At 44.0% G+C, this 24,979-nt stretch overlaps 2 protein-coding genes across 9 annotated transcripts in view; one reads left to right on the top strand and one right to left on the bottom strand.

Moving 5' to 3' along the window:
• Nucleotides 1-402: 402 nt before the first annotated feature.
• On the bottom strand, nt 403-15,018 carry LOC133132613 (RNA-binding protein 4.1-like). Of its 5 annotated transcripts, XM_061248146.1 has the most exons (8): nt 14,887-15,018; nt 13,486-13,907; nt 7,030-7,086; nt 6,829-6,921; nt 5,902-6,098; nt 2,644-2,806; nt 1,362-1,474; nt 403-1,195 (listed from the first exon to the last, which is right to left on the bottom strand). In XM_061248146.1, exons 2-8 carry the CDS (start codon nt 13,895-13,897, stop codon nt 1,130-1,132), a joined length of 1,101 nt encoding a protein of 366 aa, XP_061104130.1. In that variant the 5' UTR covers nt 13,898-13,907; nt 14,887-15,018; the 3' UTR covers nt 403-1,129. The 5 variants fall into 5 exon arrangements, 4 of the variants coding, with proteins under 4 accessions (XP_061104130.1, XP_061104132.1, XP_061104131.1 ...); XR_009709147.1 differs by lacking the exon at nt 2,644-2,806; XM_061248148.1 differs by lacking the exon at nt 2,644-2,806 and having other exon boundaries at nt 403-1,474.
• Nucleotides 15,019-15,731: 713 nt separating this feature from the next.
• The window catches only part of rasgrp2 (RAS guanyl releasing protein 2 (calcium and DAG-regulated)), a 29,503-nt gene continuing 20,255 nt past the window's right edge, over nt 15,732-24,979 (top strand). For 2 of the 4 annotated variants that reach the window (XM_061248073.1, XM_061248074.1), the window contains exons 1-5: nt 16,760-17,404; nt 22,761-22,897; nt 23,232-23,334; nt 23,940-23,996; nt 24,650-24,781. In XM_061248073.1, the coding sequence (XP_061104057.1) occupies nt 22,792-22,897; nt 23,232-23,334; nt 23,940-23,996; nt 24,650-24,781 (398 nt within the window). In that variant the 5' untranslated portion in view covers nt 16,760-17,404; nt 22,761-22,791. Of the gene's footprint in view, nt 15,871-16,758; nt 17,405-22,760; nt 22,898-23,231; nt 23,335-23,939; nt 23,997-24,649; nt 24,782-24,979 lie in introns of those variants that run through there. The other 2 variants (XM_061248076.1, XM_061248075.1) reach the window with 2 other exon arrangements.

Below are 24,979 nucleotides of genomic sequence, written 5' to 3'. Positions count from 1 at the left end.
TGAAATGGGGGGGGGTGTCAAAGTGTCCCTGAGCAAAAACACCTAACCCTCAGAGGCTTCCAACAAGCTGGTCGGTGCCTTACATGGAAGCCTTTCACTATTGGTGTGTGTGTGTGTGTGTGTGTGTGTGTGTGTGAGAGAGAGAGAGAGAGAGAGAGAGAGAGAGTGAGTGTGTGTGTGAATGAGACACATTTAGATCAAAGCACTATATAAATGCAGCCCATTTACCATTTTATTTTACACAACCAAGCCCACTGACTAATGTTCTTATGCCGGAAGAGAAAATTCAATTTTCAATGAAAGAGAAATAATTTATTCCAAGTAAAATACTGACCCTGCAAGAAGCCCACACAAACACTTGTACTTCAGTCATGATTTTGGATACATGAAACTTAGAAATGAAACAATGAAGTCATTATTTTATTGCAAACCACTGTTGGGTTATAAGACAATTTTATACAAAGGTTAAGACTTTCAAAACACACTACTGCATTAGCCTATCAGTCTCCAGGACAGGTGAAATAATATGCCTTTGGCTTCATATGAAATCGGGAAGTAACATGATTCAGTGTAAAATATAAAAAGAATATTCACATACAGTTTCTTAGTTTTCAAATGCCAAAAAATCACTTCGAATGTGATACCTGGAGCATTGGCAAGATAATATGATTGTTCATTTGCAATTCAATGCATCTTCTCAAAAAAAAAAAAAGCATAATTCATTGAAAAATGAAATCGTGTACTTTTTCAGCCAAATTGAACAGTGCTGGGTGTAGTTAAGGCACGCGTGTCAGAATCCAGTCCTGGAGAACAGTAGTGTCTGCAGGTTTTGAGTGTTTCAGTGACAGCAATTCATCCAAGTCATTCATTTGTAGTGCACACACCTTGCTCTCAAGACCTTAACTGGCTGCTGAATGAAAGAAAACTACAGAACCCAAAAGGCACCGCAGCCCCCAAGGCCTAGTGACCACCCCTGTGTTAAGGGCAATTGACACCTAGTGGCCAGTGGAGGAAATGTCCCCATTTTGTGTGCAGGCACCAAATCCTGCATGCTCCACCAAGGAGCAAGTATTCAAGTGCTGATACAGCAAATAATATTTTTTTTTTTTTCAGCGTCTATTTCAGAAAATCAATCTGAATCAACAGGCATCTCTTTTATGACAACCTCTGCTTTTCGCTTTCTTGTGCAACCCAGCTAGAAAAAAAAGAAATGTTTAAAATGTTTGTAAGAGGCATAGTTAAAATACAATTTATCATGTAAACACGCACACATACGCACACATACACACACGCACACACACACACACACACACACAATACTAGTTTAGTAAATTTAGTTTGATTGTTTATAAAATACACACCTTGGGGTAGTTGGTGCCTCCTGGGTGGTTGGGCGCATTTCGCAGCACTCCAGCGATCTCGCACATGATATCGCTGTCTTTGCAGTCTCCGTTCAAGGACTTACGGACCGCCTCTGAAACACAAACATCTAGTCAGTATGCTGCTGTCATTTCAATGAAGCAGATGACAACCTTTTATATGTATGACATCATATTCAAAGCATACTCAAACATTCAAATGCACAGGAGTACAATCCACGATGGAGTATGCACGCCATTGTGTAGTGTAGTACATGCAGGGGGCAACCTGTAGCCTACTGGCGAAGGTACATGACTGTGACCCAGAACCTTAGTGGTTCAAGCCGCAGTGTAACCCCGATAGATCCACACAGCTACTGGGCCCTTGAGCAGGGCTTTTGAGCAAGGCCCTTAACCCTGCATTGGTCCAGGGGGGATTGTCCCCTGCTTAGTCTAATCAACTATAAGGAGAACAACCTGAACCAGGTGATTAACCTTATCTGCTTCAGTAAAAACATATTCAACTCTATCATAAGGACAGGATTAAACGCTGAAAAAATGGAAGATGGGCAAGTCACTCAGGTCTTTTTAATGCCTACATTTAAAGTGGAAGCCAATATGAATTAAGTAGTGAGACTATTAAAATGAGAATATACCAGTCTCTAATCCGCTTTGGCATCACATAGAAATGTAGGCTTATGGAAATGTTTAATAATCCACGCTTCAACAAAGTAATCCCACAAGACGACAACATCTTCGGAATGAGTTTAAAATGGAAAATGAATTGAATCACGCTGCTGTTAGTTCAATCAGACATGCTCACATGACTTGCATCGCAACTGTGGACCAAGAAGAGTCGTGGGATTTATTTAATAATTTGGTGCCCTCAGTGTGGCTATGCATATCCAAGCCCCACCCCTGCTTGGTGCTCATTCACTTTGGCATCTATGAAGCTCAATATCTCAAAATCATTCAGAACGCAGATAGACTACACTAATATAGGATATGATACTCTAATTTCATTAAACAATGTAAAAATCTACAATTTCTTTTCATTGTCTTCAAAGACTTTACATTTCTTAGTGATGCTTGTACGAGTTTTATTTGACTTTGTGTGTAATGTGTGTTTGGTATTAGGTTCAGGTCTCTTGGAAGAAGAGATCTTGATCTCAGTGAGTCCACCCGTTTAAGTAAAGGAATGCTAATGGCAGTATGGAGCAGCATGCAGACCAGGGGCTCGTCCGTGCTCAGTGGGGTAATCGCGGGAAGGCCACAGCGCACTCACTTAAGATGGCGTCGCATAGCGGGCGGTCTTTGAAGGCCAGTTTGCCCTTCTGACCACGCACGCTGAACTGGCTCATCAGCCCGTTGGTCATCAGGGCCCTCATCAGTGTTCGGCAGATCTTGCCCACGTTCTCTCCCCCCTCCATACTAGACAGGGTCTGCACCTGCGCTCAGAGACAGGAAGACACCGGTCCTGAGCTCAGGATCCCAGGATCTACAGCCGATTAAGTGCTGTTGACGGAGAACAGCCATTAGCCAATTAGTCAGTGTCCCATCACCGTAAAGTAATGAAATGAATACGATCTTGAACAGAATTTCACACTAAAACACATACAGTGGTACAGAGCAGTCCGGAGATATTTGGACCATGACACATTTTTGCTGTTCTCGCTCTGTATTCCATCAAAGTCAAAATAAAACAATTACTCTGTCTTTTTTAATTTCAAGTACAGAGCTGAAACAGCCAAACAACTGAAAATGTGTCACTGTCCAAATACTTACAGACTCCACTGCACATTAAATCCTGTATTCCTTTTCCTTTTACATGCATGACTTATTGTAACCATGACAAAATTACAGCAACGTTGGCTTTTTTAGTCTGGCCCGCATCAAGTCAAAGGCTGTAAATGTATTAATGTCTACTAACTCCACCTACACCAGTACATCCTGGTGCCAAAGCAGAAATATATTTCCTGTATGGAACTGTCAATGCAAATTCAGGAGTAAGGTTTTGAATATCAACCACAGAGTAGCTGGTCACACACAATGAGTATCTATTATACCGCGGAAATGACCCTGACCATCTGTGTGGCGTTCTGTGGTAGCACGGTGAGATCCAGTGTCTGAAATGTTGGTGTCAGTCACGGTAATTGCTTTTCAGTCAGCAAGTAGCTTCAAATCATTCTGAGGCAATTTTCCCAAACCACAGGCTCTGCGCTCAGAATTCAAGAACCAAATTATGTACACATCACATTAAAATGAACGATTTGCCCTCATGGGATCAAAACATGCTTAAACACATACGCACACAAACACTGCTAATGAACAAAAGAGTGCAGAACTTTTCATTTACATTTTTGTCATTTAGCAGACGCTTTTAATCCAAAGCGACTTACAAGTGCATAGGATACGGCGTATATTGTAGAGAAAGAACCTGCAGGTTCTGGCAGTGGAGGATACTTGTGGAGCCAGGGTGAGGCAGTTATCAAGAGTGACCCCAAGATTCTTTGCCGTACGGGAGGAGGAAACTACAAAGTCCTCAACAGTGAGTGAGAGGTCGATTGTCGGAGAGGACTTAGCAGGGATTTCGAGAAGCTCAGTTTTGGCAAGGTTAAGCTTCAGGTGGTGGGAAGTCATCCACGCAGAGATATCAGCCAAGCAGGCAGAGATCTGTGTGGTGACCTGGGTATCTGGGGGGAAGGAAATAAGGAGTTTGGTGTCATCGGCTTAAGAGTGGTAAGAAAAGCCATGGGAAGAGATAATAGAACCAAGAGGCATGGTGTATAGAGAGATGAGGAGAGGACCAAGAACTGAGTGCTGTGGGACTCCAGTTTGTAGGGGGTGGGGTCAGAGACTGAGCCCCTCCAAGTGACCTGGTAGGAATGACCAGAGAGGTAGGAGGAAAACCAAGCAAGTGCAGATCCTGTGACACCCATCCCAGACAGCGATGAGAGCAGAATCTCATGGTTGACTGTATCAAAGGTGGCCGACAGGTCGAGGAAGATGAGGACAGAGGAGAATTTGGCTTTAGCAGAGTGGAGTGCCTCAGTGACCGTGAGCAGGGCGGTCTCAGTGGAGTGGCCACTCTTGAAGCCGGACTGGTTGGGATTGTGGAGATTGTTGAACTTATCAACTGTCCCCTAGTGGTATTCAAAGGCAGACCAAATACCATGATACTTATTTAATTATGTAATCTATTTTGGAGGGATAATATATTTAGGTTCATCTCAGAAGAAACTAAGATGGCCTTCCCTGTGAAATGGTAAAGTCCCTACATCTAAGTGCCTTTGGCCTTATAAGGCTGATTTCACCCATAGTAACAGCGGCCACCTGCATGGCTTGCACGCCATAGTTTGCTTTTTCACAACTGGGGGGGCAGGTCATTTAAATATTAGTCAAAGACATATAAGGAAGTGGATTAAAGCCAATAATTGGGAAAACCTTCCAGTGCTGAACAAACACATGTATCGAGCTTAAACCCCTCAAAGCAAATAAACAGCTGTAGGAGATAACTGCACTGCTGTAAACGAGCTGATGCCACAACACGGACTTGTACTTGTGTTTGATCTGCACTCCGTTGTACGTCGCTCTGGATAAGAGCGTCTGCTATATGCCTTGTAATGTAATGTAATGTAATGTAATGTAATGTAACACGTCTCAAAACCGTATTCTCTTCCTCAAGGTAGCACTTATTTTTGCTTCTGTGCCTATTCATTCATTTTGTGTAGTTTCAGCCCAATACATTTATTTCTTCACCACTCAAGGACTTACATATTTTCACAGACTGTTGGTTTCAACTTTTTGTGAATTCAAATATAATTTAAATAGGCAGTATAACCATGGTGACTGCCAAAGATCCCAATTCCGGTTTTAGAGTCAAACTCCCATGCCAACTGCCAACTGGCTTTCCCCTATCACTGATTTATCTGTCATTTAAATCTCTCAGCAGAGTCACAGCATGTAACCATGGAGACTGCTGAAGAGAAAACTCCCATTTCTTTTAGCCTGGAGTCAAACTGTCTGATGATGTCACCCAAACTTAGGCCACTTAGAACCACTATTCTCAGTCGTAGGTAATGTTTTAATTGAACGTGATGTGAACGTATTCCTCAGACTGTGCATATTTTATTGTAATGGGTTTGCCAGTCGTGATCCCACTGCTTTAAACCAGCAGAATACGGCTGTCAAGAACCAGGGCCAGGGTAACCCTGTGTCACAGCATAATAATAATAATAATAATAATTGTAATTATAATAATTATTTGTTTTTTAGCCTAAAATTTTATCCAAAGCAACTTACAGTTAATTAGATGAAGCAGGGGACAATCCCCCCTGGAGCAATATGAACAGCTTTGTGGATCTTATCGAGGTTACACTGGGGTTTGAACCACCAACCTTTTGGGTCCCAGTCATTCACCTTAGCCACTAGGCTACAGGCTGCCCACCAGCATCGGTGTAACGCAGGCCAACACTGTAGTGCACATCTAACACACGCGTAAGATGCCTCCTCTTTGAACAGACCCTCCATTTTGTTTCCTCACCAGTCTCCTCTTGTGCTCTTCCACCTGCAGCATCTTCTCAAACTCGACCAGCTCCTCCATGGCCTCCAGCCTTCTGCCCCGGGGAAGGTAGACCTCAAGGCCATCCAGGGGGTTGTCCTGTCCCTCCCGCCTCTGGGCCAGGAGCAAGGCCCGTATCTCCTTCACCGACTTCTCCAAGCTGCTCAGCTTCGCCATTACTGGGGAAGAGCAAGTGATCGAAATAAGGCAAAATAAAACCGCATTCTGTTTTCGGGGGGGGATTAACTTTTTATTAAGAGGACATAAAATTACAAGACCAAAACTGTAGAATTCAAACTGTACACAGCAATGCCAGAGCCTTGTGCTAAAACTGCATTCTAATCTCAGAACACGGTTAAAAATAGTTTAATACATATTTGCTCTTGAAGCCAACTTTCAGAGCTCAGTTGGGATAGGAAGACCTAATCCTCCTCTTCAGAGAGCTGGATGAGACATGATTGTTTTCTGTTGTGTTCTATTATTTTTTTATCATTTTGTGCTGAAACTGAGCTGTTATGAAGGTAATGACTAAATCCTCAGCTCCTCTGTTCTTACCTGAAATTAAAGTGAGGCCCATTCATGCACAGGGCCATTGAGGAGTAGATCAGGCTAGTAAGCATTCGGCCAAGTTTTCGTGGACATTAAATCTCAGAGGGCCATTTAATCAGAACATCTCTAAACCGCAAGGCTTGTCAGGAGCACAATTTTAATCATCCCAGCTACCACTGCAAGAAATGTAGTTATAGTACAACCCTACTGTCCACACTGCAGGATTTCAGAACCAAACTGAGGAAATGTGCATCACATCGTGGCAATGCGGGTCAATAAGCCAAAGCCTGCAGATACTGCCTTCTCAAATGGAAAATAAAATGAAGCACAGATAAAAAGATAAAAAGTTGGTAACCGTACCTTGAAGGCACATTGAACAAGCGGAGCTGGTCATTTGTGAAGGAACAGCACTTTCCTTAGAGGCCAGGCAGCAGGGGCACTTGCAGCTGCAACCTATGGAGCAAAATACACATTATGCGATGATAATATTTATTATAAATGAGTCTGTGCTTTTTGTTTTACACATATTTGAGCTGAACTCACTTTAAGGAAGCCTCTAACCTGTGCATTGTGGAGCTGGGAGCCCGTTTTGCAGCAGGGCATGATGATCCTGTATCCCTAAATAAGAAAACATAAATTTTTAATGCAGGTAAAAAACAGGAGTCTGTTCCTTTCAGGAAGATTTCAAAGGGAAATGGATCACACAGCTATACAGAAGAACAGTGTTTTTGTGTTAAAAGTAAAGCCTAAATTAGCCGGTCTAATACATTTAAACAATCAGCTAGCGTTTGGGGAATCCTCTTATGGTAAAAGTCCCATTTTTAAGATACTGACTTAGAGGCTTTTTAACTTAGTCTTTATACCCTCGGATCCTACAGAGGCCTATGCTAGGGCCTATCCAAAACATTCATTCTCCCATCAACCGTTTATGTATAAACACTCAATGCCAGTTCCAGCTCATTATCTTGCAGGAAAGAGGCACTCTCAGAATGGGCACACAGGAATTTAGTCAGGAATATTCTTATGCAGCTTCGATCCACCCTCTCCCTCTCCCCTGATGTAGCAGTAAAAAGCCGTATTCTAGTTCTGCTGCACTGAATACACACAATCAGCAGTGTTGTTTTTAAACTGCTGTATAACAAAGTAAACATGCCTTTCTCTCCGAACTGTGGCTTCCGCCGATTCCCCCACCCACTCTGTTCCAATCACAATTCTGTCAAGGTCATCAAACCCACACCATCTCCCAGAGGTGCTGGGCATGCCTGAAGACCACAAGGCTCCCCAAAGTCTGGTTCTGCTTTGGACAGGTGATGTAAATAATATGCTGCTGTAACATTGCCGTACGGTTGCAATGCAATAACTTTGGGCAATATGGGCAAAAAATATGGCCAGCTTTTTTCCGTTGTAACCATTCACTTGGGCGATATTGACACACACACACACACACACACACACACCTGAAAATTAATCTGTTTGAATCTTTCTCCTGAGAATGTGGTCTTTGCACGTTGCGACAATGATATGCTTTATTTTCACAGCAACTTTCATCCACAGTGCTTCACAACCTGCAAGCCAATAAGAGCAGAGAGAAATAAACTGAAAGGGGGGCAGTTTAAGTGGTCTGTCTTACAGCCAGGTAACCATGGGTGCCGGGTTCTGTATCGTCACCGTCTATCCAGAGCCCACAAAAGGCCTGACTAAAAACTTTTGCCCATTCAGACTGCTACAAGGGCTCAGCATCCTGTGCAGCCCTGCCTGCTTGTCGATGTATCATTTGGCTCAGTGACCATGAGGTGTACTTAGTTTGCAAACCAAAAAAGGTTTTCATCTTGACAAAAGCCAATCCATCCCTTGATTCCTTTACAGTATATATAACTAGTATTAGTAGCTGGAAGTTAGGCAATTATCTGCTGGGAACCCATTTGTGGATTTAACCAGGATTGGATACTTAAATGTATATTTTATTATTAGTTATTTGTTAGCTAGTCATAAGTGCTGCAGGACCACCGCCCGCAATAAGTGTGTCGATCACATGATATTGTACAGGGCTAGTGCAGGGACTTTAATCCCAGCTCATTTTCCTGTGCACACCTTCTGGGAGTGTTAAACCAGGCACTCCCAGATAACGGGATGGGCAATGCACCAAAAGGCACTGTGTATGAACACAAACCTGGGTGCCAACACACCCAAATTCCTACATTTTATGGACAGAGATGAGGACTTTCATTGCAGCAATGCTCAAATTCCTGACCAGTTTATTGGTTGCGGGCCTAACTTACCAAATCAGGTTACATTACAGGCATTTGCAGAAGCTCTTATCCAAAGGTCACATACAGCAAAGTGCATAACAAGGGGCAAGTGCACTGAAAACCCTTGACGAAAGTACATTTCCAAGAGAAGCCAATGTATCATTTGCCGTATGTTGTCAATATTAGCATAATGATAGTTAAAAATGACGTGTGATTATGCAATGAAGATATATTTTGTTAAAGTTAACATGACTTTATGAATAAAAAAAATACTTTTCATTTAAAAGTTGTGAGTTTCATGCTACTTTGTAAGAAAAGCAGGACGGCAGACTATGTTTCATGCCTTTCAGGCGAAACACATTTTCATGTACTGTATGAACCCTAGGGGAGGGAGGACACTATAGGCACCACAGCGAAAAAGAGCACACGGATTCAGCATCGTTTTCAGTGAGTTTTATTGAGAAAGGGTACTGTTCACAGAAACACTGCTCAAAGTTCAGCCTCCATGTCCTAGCGACCAAACAAAAAGATCTTTAAAAAATGGCAGCTCGTTCCCACCGTGGGGGGCAGTTACACCTGAATCACGCACGCACGCACGCACAATAGCACACCCCCTCCAACTTCTGCTGCGGAACAAGGCTGCATCAGGTGTCTGACTGCATCGGACAACCGCATTCAAACTGCCACATTTGAGTAACCGTGGTCACCACTCAAAACAAACTAAGGGAGAGAGTTCTTAAAGTTCATAATTATTCTGCCAGAGCTGCAAAGCAGCGGAGGTCAGGTCTTCTAAACACAAACATTCAGTGATTAAATGGTGGCCGACCATCAAAACCAACAAGCGTCTAATAGCGATACCGTAAGACAGGGCAAACTACCATGCCAGACAGTCCAGCTACCATGCGTTTCTAGACTTTAAACTCAGGCCTAACTGGACTGCGAACAGACAAAGCTACAAGTGAGCATGCGCGTGTACGGCTATGTAAAATGTAGAAGGGGCACAACCGCTGTAGCTTGGCGCAAAACCTGAGTGCAACGGGCATCAGGGTCAATTTCCACACCGAGGAGATGGGCTATCAGCGCGAACTTGATGACACTGCGTCCACATTGCCTGTGTAATGAAGGCAGGGGAGTGGCGGCCATTTTGTTATGGGCAAAAACATTATATGGCCTATCATAAGCAGTGGTGACGTCCACTTGACTCCAAACAGGGGAAAGAGGCTTACCAACAAGATCTCCGTCTCATGTTTGTCCTTCCCCTGCTACCAATTTGGTTGATACTTGCCCATAAACACCCCCCAAAAACTGAAATAAGAAACAGCAGCAAACTATTAAAATGGAATTGTTGGCAAAGAGGACTTTATTCCCCCTACATGTAAGTGAACACAGGCTTCAGGCCTTGCCCTTTCAACAGCCACTTGCCCCCACGACCCGTTTTTCTTCATGCAAAGAACCATCCCTTGTATGCAAGAAACACAAACATGTTTATAGCAATTTGGCTCAACACTGAGAGTCAAGAGCTGGAATTACAAAAACGAGCAGTTTCGAAAGTGTATTAGCCTACATCCTAAGTGTATTTGGATTATACAGCCAGTCAACTCATTTCGGAAGCAGAAGCTTCCAGAATCTCGCTCTCACCGTCTCACTCACACACACACACACAGGCTGAGCATTTCCACCACAAAATGAAACCGTAGATGGTACTAAAATGCAGTGAAATAATTCCCTCAGTGTATGCAAGACTAACTCTTCTGAAAGCAGATACAGAATACACACGTTAGTGATAGGAGAGAGAGCATACTACAGGAACTGCAAAGCTCACACGCACGTCTACTTCTGCCGTGACACTTAAAATAACAGCTCTGCATTCCTGTGTAAAATGTTTCATCAAGACAGCAAGAATCGCTACACTCGTTTAAAACAAAACTAAAAAAAAACTAAAACAAGAAATTATATCTAAGCAATAGTTCTGGATCACAGGAGGAGGAGGAGGAGGAGAAAAATCGGTACAAGAGAGAGAGACAAAAACTGAAAATAAAAGTGGTAGCAGGAGCGAGAGAGTCCGCGGTATCACCGGCCCCCCGATCGCGGCACCGTCGGAAACGCGTCGCGAGCCGAAACGAGCGACCGGGAGCGAACGCGCGTCTGTCGAGGTGCGTCACGGCACGGACACCTGCAGAGAGAGAGACCACGTTAAACCGCCGTCAGTTCCCATGGCAACCATCACGGGACGGGGGGGGCTTACGCATCGCTTCCGCCGCCGACGTCAGCAGGCCTGCGGACACTCACCACATCAACACACTTCTCACGGAGAACGCACTCATACTCACGCCTCGCCCGGACGGTTTCACCGAAACCACGGCCGAGACCTCCCGAGCCTCCACTCGCCACAAACACACCACACTGCTCATGTGCGACTATGAGGTTCTTGACTGAACATTATAATGGTGATGTAACAACACCTACTGGTAACTGAAAGCAGTGGAGTTTCGAATTAGAATTCCAAAGAAAAATTCCAGAAACCTACTCTTCAAATGGCAAATTTTGCCAACTGATAATTTGACAAAAGCCAAATCACGTAATTTAAATCAATTCAAATTACCTATAAATACAAATACTTTAGTATTTTTTAAAAAAAGGACTGTGGATCTGAGAAGTAAATCTGTCTCAAACTGGGCAGGCGGGTGAACAAGGCCGTGACAGCTGTCCCTAAGCAAGCCGAGCCGGCTCTCACCTGGGGGTTAAAACGCGTAGCGGACCCGATCGGCGTAGGGGTCGCGGGCCCGCATCCCGTCGTAAGCGGCGCTCCGGGGCATGCCGGTGGGCGAGAGGCGCGAGCGCTCGAACGCGTACCCCTGCGCGGCGGAGGGGGCGCGACGCACCGGGCTCCTGTCGCGGGCGTAGTACGAGGGCACGGCGGCCGACGGGGCAGGGAGGGCCCGCCGATCGTAGGGGTCCAGGGACGCCCCGGCGGGGGCCAGGGAGGGGGGCGGGGGCGGGGCCAGGGCGGCCACGCGCTGCTGCGTCTCGTCGTAGAAGCCGGTGGCGTAGGGCCGCGCCCGGTACTTCTCGTAGAAGTCCACCACGTTGTAAGGGTCCCGGTCCTCCACCATGGCGGCGCGCCGCGGAGGGTAGGCGGCCGCAGCCGCCGCGGCCGCGAACCCGGGCCCGGATCCGTACGCGGCGTCGCCCCCGAACGCACGGGAGGCGCTACCGTCGCCCCCGGCTCCGTATCCCGCCGCCGCCGCCCGGTACGCCATGCCGCCGTCGTACCCGGCCACCCGGCCGTACCCGGGGCCCCCGCCCCCGCCGAAGACCGGCCCCCGGACGAAAGCGTGCGAGGAGGGGGGCCCGCCGTGGGTGCCGCCGTAGCCCGGGTCTCCGCCCAGCCCCCGGGGGAAGCCCCCGCGGCCACCGCCGCCGCCACCAAACCTGGACGGGCCGAAGCCGTTGGCCCCCGCCTCGAACGAGCCGTTCTGGTCCATGGGGCACTCTTTGGACCAGTGCCCATCCTGCCCGCACCGATAACACCCCGTCCGGTCGCCCATGCCCGGGGCGGTGCGCAGCCGGCTAGTCGAAAGCTTCACACTCATCAGCTTGCCTTTGGGGGGGAAGAGAGAAAGACGCAAAGTTTTGGTACCTCCTGCGCTAACGGGAACATTGAGGTGAGTGGCTTTCAAACTGCAGGACACCCCCCTCCTGTGAACATGAAGAACGGTGAAGCCCTCCACAACCAACCAATCCCACGTCACTTAGCCCTTTAGCCAAATCGTTAGCGCCACACCCAAGCCAAAATCAACAATCTCTGCAACAACGCATCGATAAGATTGAGGTATACCTCCACAACAGACCTTCCAAGCATTACATGAAAGGTGGGCTACAAAACAAAGCGTTAAAAATGTTTTGGCAAACATTTTGAAATTTTTAGGACGAGTGCTCTTCGTAGCCAAGCTTTCGTACAAGTGCGCGTTTAAGGAGACTAAAATTGGAAAGGGCCCTCAAGCCCACGCTGGGCCCTCCGTTCCCAGCCTCGCTGAAGCGTTTCATCTGAACGGTTCCATCTCGTTTCATTTCTCCCCATTTTCTTCATCACATTATTTCAACGGCCATTTTAAAAAGGAGCCACTACCACGCAGCATGTACTCCGATTCACGGCTCAGAACAAGCTTTTAAAATGAACCATCAGTTATTGAATTTTGGTTCTTTGTATATCTCTGAAAAGCTACTTAAATTAACCAAAACCAAAAAAAAGTATAGGCAAGGTAGACAGTTTTGTGATGTCATTTCAGCTTCAAAATGTCTAAGAAGTGGGCCACAATACATAAGATACAAAAGTAGTCTCAAAGCCTCGATACAAAATGGAGACCTTCAACATCACTGTGGTGCCCGTTTCACTGTCGCACACACCAGTCAGAAGCCTTGGGGCTTGACTGTGCAGACAGAAAAAGCCATGAAGTAGGACCAGATGTGGGGGGGGGGGATCTATGCAATCTAGGTTTCCAACATTTTCTGAAGTGGATCTGTGGGACCTGCTCTTTGTCCCACCTCTACTGCACTCAAACTCCAGAGCCTAACGTACCAGCGCAGGCTAGCGCTGTGCAGTCAGATCACCAGCTGCACTTACCATGTCCCGACCAAAACCACAACTCCCTGCTCCATCTTGAGACGCAAAAGTAGCCCCTAACAGTCAGACAAACAGCCCTGGCACCTGAGCCACCCGGTTTAACCCCCTACCAACCCCACCCAACTGCCTTGTCCGGGGTGTCACCTTGGAAGGCGGTGTTGTCGAGCCCGTTTATGGCCTCCATGGCGTCCTCCACCCGCTCCATGTGCACAAAGGCGTAGTCCTTCACGATGTCGCACTCCACCACCGGGCCAAACTCCTCAAACCTGGCGCGCAGCTCCTGGTTGGTGCAGCTGCTGCTGATGTTGCCTACGTGCAGCTTGGTGGAGTTCTTAGTCTTGCCGCGGCTCATCTCAACGTTGATGGTCTGCCCGTTGAGCTGGTGGTGGTGCAGGCGTCGGATGGCCTCGTCCGCCTCGGCCTTGTCGTCCATGTGGACGAAGCCGTACTTCTTCAGCACGTCGCACTCCGAGATGGTGCCGTATTGAGAGAAGAGCGACCGGAGCTGCTCTGCCGTGGTGTCCTCGGACAGGTTACCCACGAAAATCTTCACCATTTTGCCAACTCTGAACAAGACAGAAGGAAAAATGTAGTTGGAAGAAACGTTAGCCAGTCCATGTTCATTCATGACAGAGATAAATAAAAACGCTTCGCGGAGTATGTTTCTAGCATGTTCATTCAAGCACCGATCCACATAACTAAATACAATTGACATTTTCGAGTCTCGTCAATGGATCGATTAGACGATATGCGTTCGTTTCAATGTAGTGGTGGTCATGAGGAAGGCAATTGTTCACCATTAAGCCCGAGAGTGAAACTTTAGTGACCGCTTTGAAGCTGCATCATCTGGAGAAAAGCAGTTTTTAAAATCGTTAAGGGGCTGAACCACCCGAACAATGGAGTAACAGAAAAAAAGTTGCGGCCTCACACTAATGTTACCTTCTCCCTATCACCCAGTCCCACCCCACCCCCACTCACCCTCACCCTCAAACCAGATACCAAAATGCAACCAAAAACGGTCAACGAAATGACCAGAATAACATCAATTTGGAGGCGAATATGTCCTCGGTTGCATGAATACAGGGGAAACTATGTATTGAAAAGAAATCTTTGCGTAGTACATACGTACAAGTTATTAACGCAACAGTAACGCTAGCTACAGCGAACAAAAAAGGAAGGCCTTCGAGGCACGCGCAGAGGGGAAAACGTGCAAAATAAAACAACTAAAATTGCAGCTCCACTGTAGCAGACATCAAAAATTAAAACGGCAGTTAGCGGCCAAGTTACCATTGATTAGCTCGGAACAACAGAATCATACGTAAAAATGATATAGCGAGGTAGCTACGAGTTAATGAAGTTAGCTAGCTCAGCCGCGAACGTTGTGTTCATTGTTCAGCAGGAAAGACAAACGTTTTTGATTATTATTTAGCGAAATATCTACTGCAATTTCGGATAACGCATAAGCAAGCTTAAAAAATATGTACACTAATTTATAAACATTATTTGCGATCTAGAACATTAAAACGAATAAAAACACTTTCATACCTTTTCGCTATAGTAACTTCCACCCGCTCTGTTACGAAATGGCGTCACAAAGTGATATCATGCAACTGTAAGGGGGTGTGGCTTGAACGACAAAGCGATTGGAAGAAGCTAAGATTTTATCAAATGTAATTGGTTAGACGCTCTGTCATTCCAATTTCAAGCTCGATTATTGGCGTGATGGTATTGCCCGTGACCACAATGCGCAGTCACCAGTTTGATTGGTCTAAATGTCCCATGTGATACATTTCAGGCAATCCTAAAAAATGAAGATAATTCAGTAGTTCACGCAAGTAAAAATGTGAACGTCTTGGCTTCCCATTTAACACCGTTTCTGCCGTCCGACTACACAGTGAACAAGGCAGTCTGTATCCATTGCGTTACAATTTACTTCATTTGAAAAGATGATGTTATTAAGACTGGCTTATAATGTAGCGTTTGCCAATGATCATACTTCCAATTAGACCAGGAATGTCACATTCAACCCCTAGAGGGCACCACTGTCTGTGGGTTTTTTGTAGGCTAGTTTCCTTTCAATCAGCAGCCAATATAGGCCTTGGGCAAATAAGTGTGGGCTGTGTGTCTGTTGTCATTCCAGTTCCTATAACCTCTGAATTGTAACAAGCTGCTAACTGTAGACATTTCTAATGCCAATCGGCCATATTATGACCATGCTATTTCTAAAATAACCCTTCGCACTACACTCTTGGAAAAGGGGCACTGAAAGGGTTCTTTGGCTTGATTCCACAGGAGAACCCTGTTTAGGTATTTATGGAACCCTCAGTCATAGGTGTGAAGTGTGAAAACTCCCAGACAAAGAACCATTTTACCTGACAAAGAACCCTTGAACTAGATTGGGTTCTTCTCTGGAAGCACACCTGATTCCACTTTATCTTAGCAGCTCAATGAGACCTGAAGCTGTTGAACAAGGTGTGCTTTGTTCGGTTTGGAGTGAAAACCTACAGGATGGTAGATCTCCAGGAACAGGTTTGCTCACCACTGATCAACAGTATTTGTCTATGTAAAACACTGTTTTTGTTTCTAGACAAATGGCAACTTGCATTTTGATACACTGAACAGCCAACAGCATGTTGTGCCATTAGATGGTTGAATGTGTTGGGCACATATAGATGTATATATACATTTCTTCAAACAGACACAGCTCTGGTCCTGGAGGGCAGATCTGTGTACTGGCTTTTGTTCCAACCAATTACCTTAGGTTTAATTTTCTGACAGTTCTATAAACTGCTTCTGCTTGTTCACTCCTGTATTTGAGCACAGTAAAACCTACACTTGCTGTCTGCAGTGATTATACCCCTATGGCGCAAAGCCTTTATTGTTTCACTAAACAAGAAAAATAAGTTCCCTCCAGGCAACTAAATAATATAATAATAAACATGGCTTATTGTGGCATAAAGTGTTCCATTTACCACAGTATAGCATATTCATAAACATATTTATATCACATAAAATAACTTTCCATAATGGGAAATTCTATATCTTGCATTTGCCTAAAAGGCTTAACAATGTATTTTTTCACAATGTCTTCATGCATTGAAACTGGATATTTACTGAAGCCAAATAAGGTTCAATGCATGACATTTAAACAGATTGTTCAAATAAAATACATTACTTGGAAATCAAAGCATGCGTGAAATCAGTTGCCAATAAATAGACTTGCATTTATTGTAAAACACAAAAGGCAAACCAAACCAAAAAAAAGGCGATTGCCAACTGGTTGATACCTTCTCAATAAAAGCAGTTAACCATGTGCGTATCTAATATAGAATAAAATCACGTCGTTATCAAACAAAAGGCAAACATAAGTATATGATTTGGCGTAAATATTTGACTTGACGTAACTGCAACAATATCGTGGAACAGTCCCGTAGCTTTGCGTGACGATCACGAGACAGCAGCAGGGACAATTTGTCCTGAAGATGAAGAAGAAGAGAGGTTCAACACGGTTGCAAGCCTCAAAGCACGTGTTTCCTGAGACGGAACTTCTCCACCACCCGCTCACCTATAGCTATATGCCTAAATTTGTTTTGGGCAAACAGTGAGATTAGCGCGTTTGTTTCCAATACACACGCAGATGCACAAAAGAAAGTTTTTGACATTGGACAGCTCTTATTAAGAATGAAATAGGATCTATCCTGGGAAATGTGATTGGTGTGTTTTTGCAAAGAATTGAGTAAGCGTGGTTTGAGAGTGAAAGAAATTAGGCAAATGACAGAGGAAGTGGAACGGTTTTAACATTGCTCAACCGATAAGAAAACAAAGAAGCGTCTGAAATTGTGAACTTATTATTGCCCTGTGATCAAGCTGGAATCACTGAACGGTGCAATTGTCTTTCGGAGCTGTTCAAGCCTGACGGAAGCCAGGCACATTAAGTCTATTGCAAACAGGAACGTGTAGCTCAATATTCCAGCATCCTCAATGAATGATCCACGGATTAGTCCATAATAGTTCAACATTCAGTTTCATCATTTTGAACACGGGATGGTGCTTATAATTTGAGGTAAGACATTCTGTTTTGTAAGAGTATTGTGAGTATTCATAGCTACTTTGTGAATTATTATTATTATTATTATTATTAGTAGTAGTAGTAGTAGTAGTAGTGCTATTAGAATGCGTGCTGTTGGACTTCTCCCCAGCTTAACTTTATTCTTTATTTTGTATGTAAGTGAAGTGGTTTATGTAGACGTTCTGATAAAACATTAGTAATTTTCCATACAAGTAAAGGCCATTTAAAGTTATGAATTAAAAACGTATTTACATTAGAAGATGACTAGCGTGTGGGCTAAGAACAAAATGTTTGATTTAGTAATGTCAAGTTTGTTGGTACAGCAACTTTTTTTACGACAATTTGTGCACTAACGGTTTAACTGGTTGTGCGTAACGGGATGTCAACACAATCTATCTCACGCGTGTGCTTTGATGACTAAATATGTTTTCACTGAAGCAGAATAACAAAATCAAAATGGTCCCTGTATGCAAATATCGGCCGTATTTGGGAGTTGACCAAACAGCCTTTTCAGCTAGTAACAGCCTTTTCAGCTAGTAACAGCCTTTTCAGCTAGTACCAGTCTTTGAGGGTGGGTGTATGAGCGCACTGATGACCAAGGTTTATTTATTTGATCGTGTGTTATTTTATCGTGTGTCATGGGCCGAAATGGGACCTTTGATGGCACGTTTCTCGATATGTATTCGTCACTCAGTTTTACAATATGCATTACAATATCATTAATTCAGTTAAACTTTCTTTGTGGAACATTTCAGGACAATTAGATTAGATTTTCAGACAGATTTGTGTCCAAATTAAAGAGAATCTCCATATTGTAAAGATCAGTGAAAGGCTCAATGGCTATAGTAAAGAGACAATAATCCCAATTAATCACTGTAAACATGTGGAAATGAAATAACAGCAAATTACACTAGTAGTGTCACTGAATTTAGTGAAGTTAGTGACAGAAAATGAATCTACAGTCAGGGAACCAATATACAGTTTGTAGAGATTTTCAGACCACGCCAAAAAATGCCAATAACTTTGCAGCTCTGGGTCATTTGCAATTTCCTGTTTGTGTGAAGAAACTACAAATTCATTGCTGTAATTAGAGGTCAAGTTCTGAGAAACCCCTGTACTGCAGCAAACATATAGAAACATAGTTACAGATTTTTATATGTAATAATAATAATGTTGAGCTGTATTATTTGTATAAAATAATATATTTAATTTATTTTGAGCTTTTCATCGTACAGAGATGGTTTCAAAGTGCTTTACAGAAGGCATCAATAAAACAAAGTACAAAGCAGTGCAGTAATATAAAATCACAGGACCACAGTAATCTGAGTCATGCACTCAATAAACTAGGATACTTTTTGAATCATAGTTTGTACAGAAGTGCTAAAGAGCACTGGTTCTCATCAGGGCTATGAAGATATAGTTATAGCAGTGCTGCTCAGGAGAGCTACTGAGTCATACCAGTAATAAAAACAAGGGGTGGGGTGCACCGTTTGCCAACCGAATCAGACAGGAAGTTTATGGTAACTCCCAAAGGTTAAAAACTAGTTTATATGAACACCACTTTTCATTCCTTCATCAGTTTTTTTTCCTGTGTTTGATTCCACACATATTAAATAGTAATGAATCATTAATTTCATCTGTCTGTCTAGCTATCAAATGGCAGTCCACCAATCACAGAGAGTGTCACAAAGCAGAGTATATTGATCCAGCCTTGTCAATAGGAGTTTCACATTTCAATATTAAGAGCTTCTCTGAAACTGCATATTTAATAATGATGACAATTTGCATTAGCATGTTCATTAATTATTCATCCGCTTCTGAGGAGACTCATTCCCTTATGATAATATGCACTTGTATCCTCTGGTTGAGGTTGAGAGGCTGAAATATGCCTTTAGGTAGCCTCCCATTGCAGGCCTGTAGCTGTTCAGTGCCAGCCTGCTGGAGAAACAGTACCTCAATGGGATAGGAACTCCAATATTTGGAGAGGGGAATTGCTTGTCCTGGAACCAGCTGACTGATGAACCAGCTCATTGAGTTACCTTCATAGCTTTATTTTGTCACCAGACCTTGGGCCATAGAGATGTAATGTTAAAGGCATACTATGCTGGTTTTTGTTTGCCTTGCTGTGGTCCTGCGTTTACAATCAAAGATGTCACCCCCTCCATCCTCAATCCTGCCCACTTATGTCAAATCCCCTTTACAGTTTTTATTTTCATATCTCAGTTTTTCAAAAGCGTTTTTTTTAATTGCAGTTTGAAAGAAAGCCAATCCCAAAGTTGACTGTGGTTTTTGAGCCCTGTCTGCTTGGTTTCGGTTCCCTGTACTGATCCCACCCCATGGGCTGTGCAGCCACGCTCACCCCCTCCACAGACAGAGCAGAGCGCCACACCCTGAAACGTCCTGATCACGTTTCACAATAACAAATACAGGCTACAAAAACATCCACAAAGATAGAGATTGCCAGTGCACACAGATATGCCTTGGGATGGATTTTTTAAAAGCAAAAGTACAGGAGTATGCCTGTACATAAAAGATGCCATTGAGATTCAGTTCACTGGACTGCCATGAATCTTTCTGTATAAATATATTTGTGGTCTCCGATAATTAAAAGCAGCATATATGGATATAGGGCTGGTCCTACAGTCTAGGCATGGCTGGTTTGAGTCTGGGATAAGCCCACAGTACTCCACAGTGTACCTAAAAGGTAGGCAACAAATGCTTGTCGCTGGAGCGGTACCACCTAGGTACATAAAATTGTACCCCTAGCCAGCAATATATAATTAGTTTGTACCTTTTTTGCTTGGAAAATGTACTCGTTTGTTAATGAAGAGAACATTTCTGTACCTTAAGGGTACATTTGGGAAATTTAATCCTTGGTGAACAAAATTGTACCTCCACTGAGTGTGTTTCTGAGTCAGCATCGTTTAGTCCATGGTAGTGTGGGTTTAGGACAGCCTGAGCTCCTCCAATTGATGTGGCTGGTGAACTAAGGCACCCAGGAGTAAATGGACTTTGGCAAAGGATAAATTCTGCACAGATATTAGGAAGTATTTTTTCACACAGAGAGTGGTCATTGCGTGGAATAGCTTGCCAGGTTATGTAGTGGAGGCAGAAACACTGGGGGGTTTGACCAGGCTTGACATGGTACTAGATACTATTTAGCCTTTAGGCAAATTAAGCTGTAGGCTTCCTACTTTAGTGGTAGGAAAAGGTGAGCATTGCTGGGCTGAATGGCCTGTTCTCATCGTTATGTTATGTTAGGAGTTCAGAGTATTCAAAAGGTAGAGCGGGACTCCATGGAGGAAATTGTTGAAAACCTGTGGGACATTAATTGCAGTATGTTGGAATACAATGTTCTTGTTTGTTGTCTTGAAAGGATAGTTCACTTTTTCAGCATTTTTTATTGAAGCATATTTTGAGTTTCTGAAGACTTGCCGGTTTCACAAAAGCAAGTATAGGGCGTTCAGGGCTGCAAGGTCTGTCTGGAAACATACAGACATAACATCACTGTACTAGCTTCTTTTGCTATTACTTGAACTCTATTTTCTTGCTTTAGACCCAGAACACCCTGAGGGGAAGATGAAACGGGAGTTGAGTTGTGAGTGTGATTAACCAGTATAGAATATGTGTGGTGGTGCGGAGATAAGGATAAGGATAAGGTGGTTGGAAAAGCAGACCTCTTCTTCCTAAGCATACAGATAATACTTTCTAAGCTCCCCCCCACCCCCCCATGTCCATGAAAGAGAGGCAGAGAAGCTGAGCCCCACCCCCCTCCAAGTGGCCTTGAACGCCCACTGTTGAGTCTGTCCGCCCACTGCCGATGTGGAGAAGAGAGGGAGAGTCTTTCTCGCTCTCCTCTCTTCCCACGCAATGGAAGGAGACGACGGATGAAAGAAAAAAAAAAGAAAAGAAATCCCGCGATATGGTCTCGGCAAAGAGCGCGGTTTTATCCAGACGGCGGCAGACAATACATTCAGTTTGCACTTCTCGGTTAAGAAGAGGCTAAAGATGAAAGCAATTCGGCATCCGTCGCTCTTGGACTGGTGTTATACGGGCTGATTGCGATTCCGTAAAAACCCGGCTCGAAAATGTTGCCACAGGTTGACAAGTTAATTAGAGAGGAACTGGCAATCAGAGGCTCTATTTTCAGATGCAGGCTATTAATGAGCGCTGAACTAGCAACCGCAGAGATGGAGTAAATGATGGTTTGGTGACAAGAGCAATTTAAAGCACAGCAAGCTCTCCGGGACCAGCCGAGAAAACCAGCAGTTCTTGGACACTGAGGACCGTGATTTGATGATCCCCGCTCTAGGAATGATTGTTATCCAGAGCAAATTACAAAAATGCATTTAGGACAGGTTAAGAGCAGAGGTCCTACACAAAGATACACTCACTGTGTAGACCTGTACACCAGCTTGTTAATGCAAATATGTAATCAGCCAATCATGTGGAAACAACTAAATAAAAAATAAATAAAAGCATGCAGACCTGGTGAAAAGCTGTCAGAACAAATGTCAGACTGGGGAAGATATGTGGTTTAAGTGACTTTGACCATGGAAAGATTGTTGGTGCCAGACAGGGTGGTTTGAGTATCTGCTGATCTCCTGGCATCAAAACAGTTTCTAGAGTTTGCAGAGAATGGTGCAAACGTCTGCTCACTGGCTAACTGTTATCAGTTGTGTCAACAGGCTTTTAACGGAAGGAACTGCCTTGAGCAGGCTTAATGATATTTGATAAACATTTCAGAGGCCCCGCCTCACAATTTGTGACCTTGGAATCCTAATGTCTGCATTCTGTGTGGTTTTGAGATATTGAGCTTCAAAGATACCAAAGTTAATGGGCTCCTAGCAGATGCAACCTTTTTATGTTGAGCATTTCGTTCATACTTTTAAACAGTATTTTCTGTGTAAAACTTCAAACAACTTATGTATGATACTAACTCATTTTTGTCAAAAATGTCAGCAAGAATCTTGTAATTCTAGGACCTTAGAATTCTCTCTATTCTAAGGTTGATTTCAGTCTGGAGAACCAGTGTGGAGAACTATTGTGACCAAACTGACATTTTTGTGTGTTAGTTAGCAACATTAGCTGAGGAGGTGAGAGCGGTTATCTGGCCGCTTGATCAGAAGGTTGCCAGTTTGATTCCCTGCCCTGTGTGTGTCGAAGTGTCCCTGAGCAAAACACTTATCCCCAACTGCTCCCGACGAGCTGGTTGCTGCCTTACATGGCAGCCTGTGAGTGTGTGTTAACCAGAGGCATCAATTGTAAAGCCCTTTGGATAAAAGCTGTATAGTAATGCAGTCCATTGAACTTAGTGCTTTAGTCTCTCGTTTCTGCCTCTCACTCGCAGAAGGGAAGAGAGGACTTCCAGACAGAAGGAGATGAAGAGTGGAAGGAGGGAAGAGCAGAGGGTAATGGAGGAGAAGATGGAGACGGAGCACTCGGCTACAGTAGAGGAGCTGGTTGAGGCCTGTCTCAACGCCTTCGGTCAGTGCGCCAGACCGTGGTCCTTACAGAGCCACCATCACCATGTCATGATGTTTTAAACATTTTAATTTAACCATTATTTATATGGGGTGATGTTGACCAGCTACCAGTTCAAACAAGCTACCAGCAGTAACTGGTTGACCAGCTCATATCCAGTGTGACCAGCGTTATGACCAGCTTGACCATGCTGGTTGACCAGCTCATACCCAGCTAGACCAGTTCAAATTTCTATCTGATCAAGCTGGAATAGCTGGATTTGACAGCAGGGGAAGTGAGGGTTGTCTTGGTTTGCGGCAGGCTGCAAACCAATTTTCAGCTTTTCTCTCTGTTTCAGATGATGAAGGCTCCCTCAAGGATGTCTCTCTAGTGCGCAGGTTCCTCATGATGCACCCCTGGTACCTCCCTTCCTCTGACCTGGCCAAGAAGCTCCGGCTCATGTATCCTTCAGTTTCCCCATAAAGGCATGCTCCCTGGTGCACTTCTGGAGCCAAGATGGCTCCCTTTATTAGGTCTCCGGGGCTTAAACTGCTACTGAAAGGTTTGATCAGCTTTTAGCTTTGCTTGGGCATGCCAAATGTTTGATCTAGCCCCTGCTCTTCAGATTTTCACCCATATTTGACTGAAGACTAAAAATAGTTCAGTTGAAAAAGAAAATGACTGTGGGCATTCTGGTTGAGGTAGAAGGAAATCCTTAGTAAAAAGTTATGTTAAGAAACACCCGCACTGTAGTGTCATATGTTGGCCGATTAAAAAAATGAACCATTTGTAATGAGTTCAACTAGCTTTGCTAAAGTCTTTAATGGGTAGCCAAACTGATTACCTGTTTTATCCATTTTAAGTGAGATAATAGATGTACTCTAAGACCGTATTGTTCCCTATGCTCAGGTCATTATTGTATTTTGGGATAGGCATTAAGGTAATAAGGTAATTGGGCCAGTTGAGCCAAGGTGTTTGTGTTAAATGAAAGCCAGCATGCCCTCCCCAGCCCTGTGAGAATTATCTTCACTAAAACAGAAGGTCATATTCCCTAACACTGCAACAGGTCCCAGGCAGACAGCTGCTCTACCAAGCGCAGGATGCAAATCTGCCACCTGGTCAGGTATTCAGAGAATCTGCACAAAATGTTCAATTATTTAACAGTAACTCTGTACAAATACTGTGAATGTGGTTACTGTGTTGTTTAATTTCAAAAGTGACCTACAAAAGCTTGTAAACTGGCTGAGAAAGTGTGAAAACGGGCCTGATTAAATCGCATGAAAATATTCAGACCATAAACTGTGGACCATAAACTGTGTTCTTGTAACAATTGCTTATTAAGTGCACTGTTTGGTCGCATGGCCCTATACCTATACCACTAGCAGATTGTGGATTTAAAGGTATATTTTGCAGAATGTCAAAAATAAAGTGACAGTGGAGGTACATTTTTGTTCTTCAAGGATCACATTTCTCAAATGTACCCTGGAAGTACAGTAATGTTCTCTTTGAGTACAAATGAGAACATTTTCCAACCAAAAAAGTGCAAATTAATTATATATTGCTGGCTAGGGGTACAATTTTATGTCCTTACTCTATAGGGTCTGTGTCTGTGTCTGTGTCTGTGTCTGTGCATTTGTGCATTTTCCCAAATTGTCACATCAGGACATTGCAGTGAGGCCACAGGCCTACAGATACAGTGGGGTTCTCCATACGGCGGTGTGTGGATCCAGCTCCAGGTTAATGCTCCAGCCTCCTTCCGCCCTCCTCGCTCTACAGGTACTGGATCTCAGAATTTCCTGCTGAGTTCGATTTGAACCCTGACCTGGCAGAGAACATCCGGGGCCTGAGAGACCTCCTCTCCCAGGGGGGCGACAAGAACCCGAGCTGCCTCATCGACATCGAGAGCTTGTGAGTGACCCCCCTCGTCGAAGGATATTTCACATATTCATCATGTAACCTGGAACAAGGAGAATGACCACAATTTAATTTCTCCCTATCTTCGAGTAATACATTTAACCATTTCAGTCCCAAGTGTTACTACCATAAAATCCCAAGAGTGCCATATGGCAACCTCGACCTTATACCTTTTCAACAAATCAAAATAAC

The sequence above is a fragment of the Conger conger genome, chromosome 7 (assembly GCF_963514075.1).
Source record: "Conger conger chromosome 7, fConCon1.1, whole genome shotgun sequence".
Lineage (NCBI taxonomy): Eukaryota > Metazoa > Chordata > Actinopteri > Anguilliformes > Congridae > Conger > Conger conger.
This window is presented reverse-complemented; position numbering and strand designations above follow the sequence as displayed.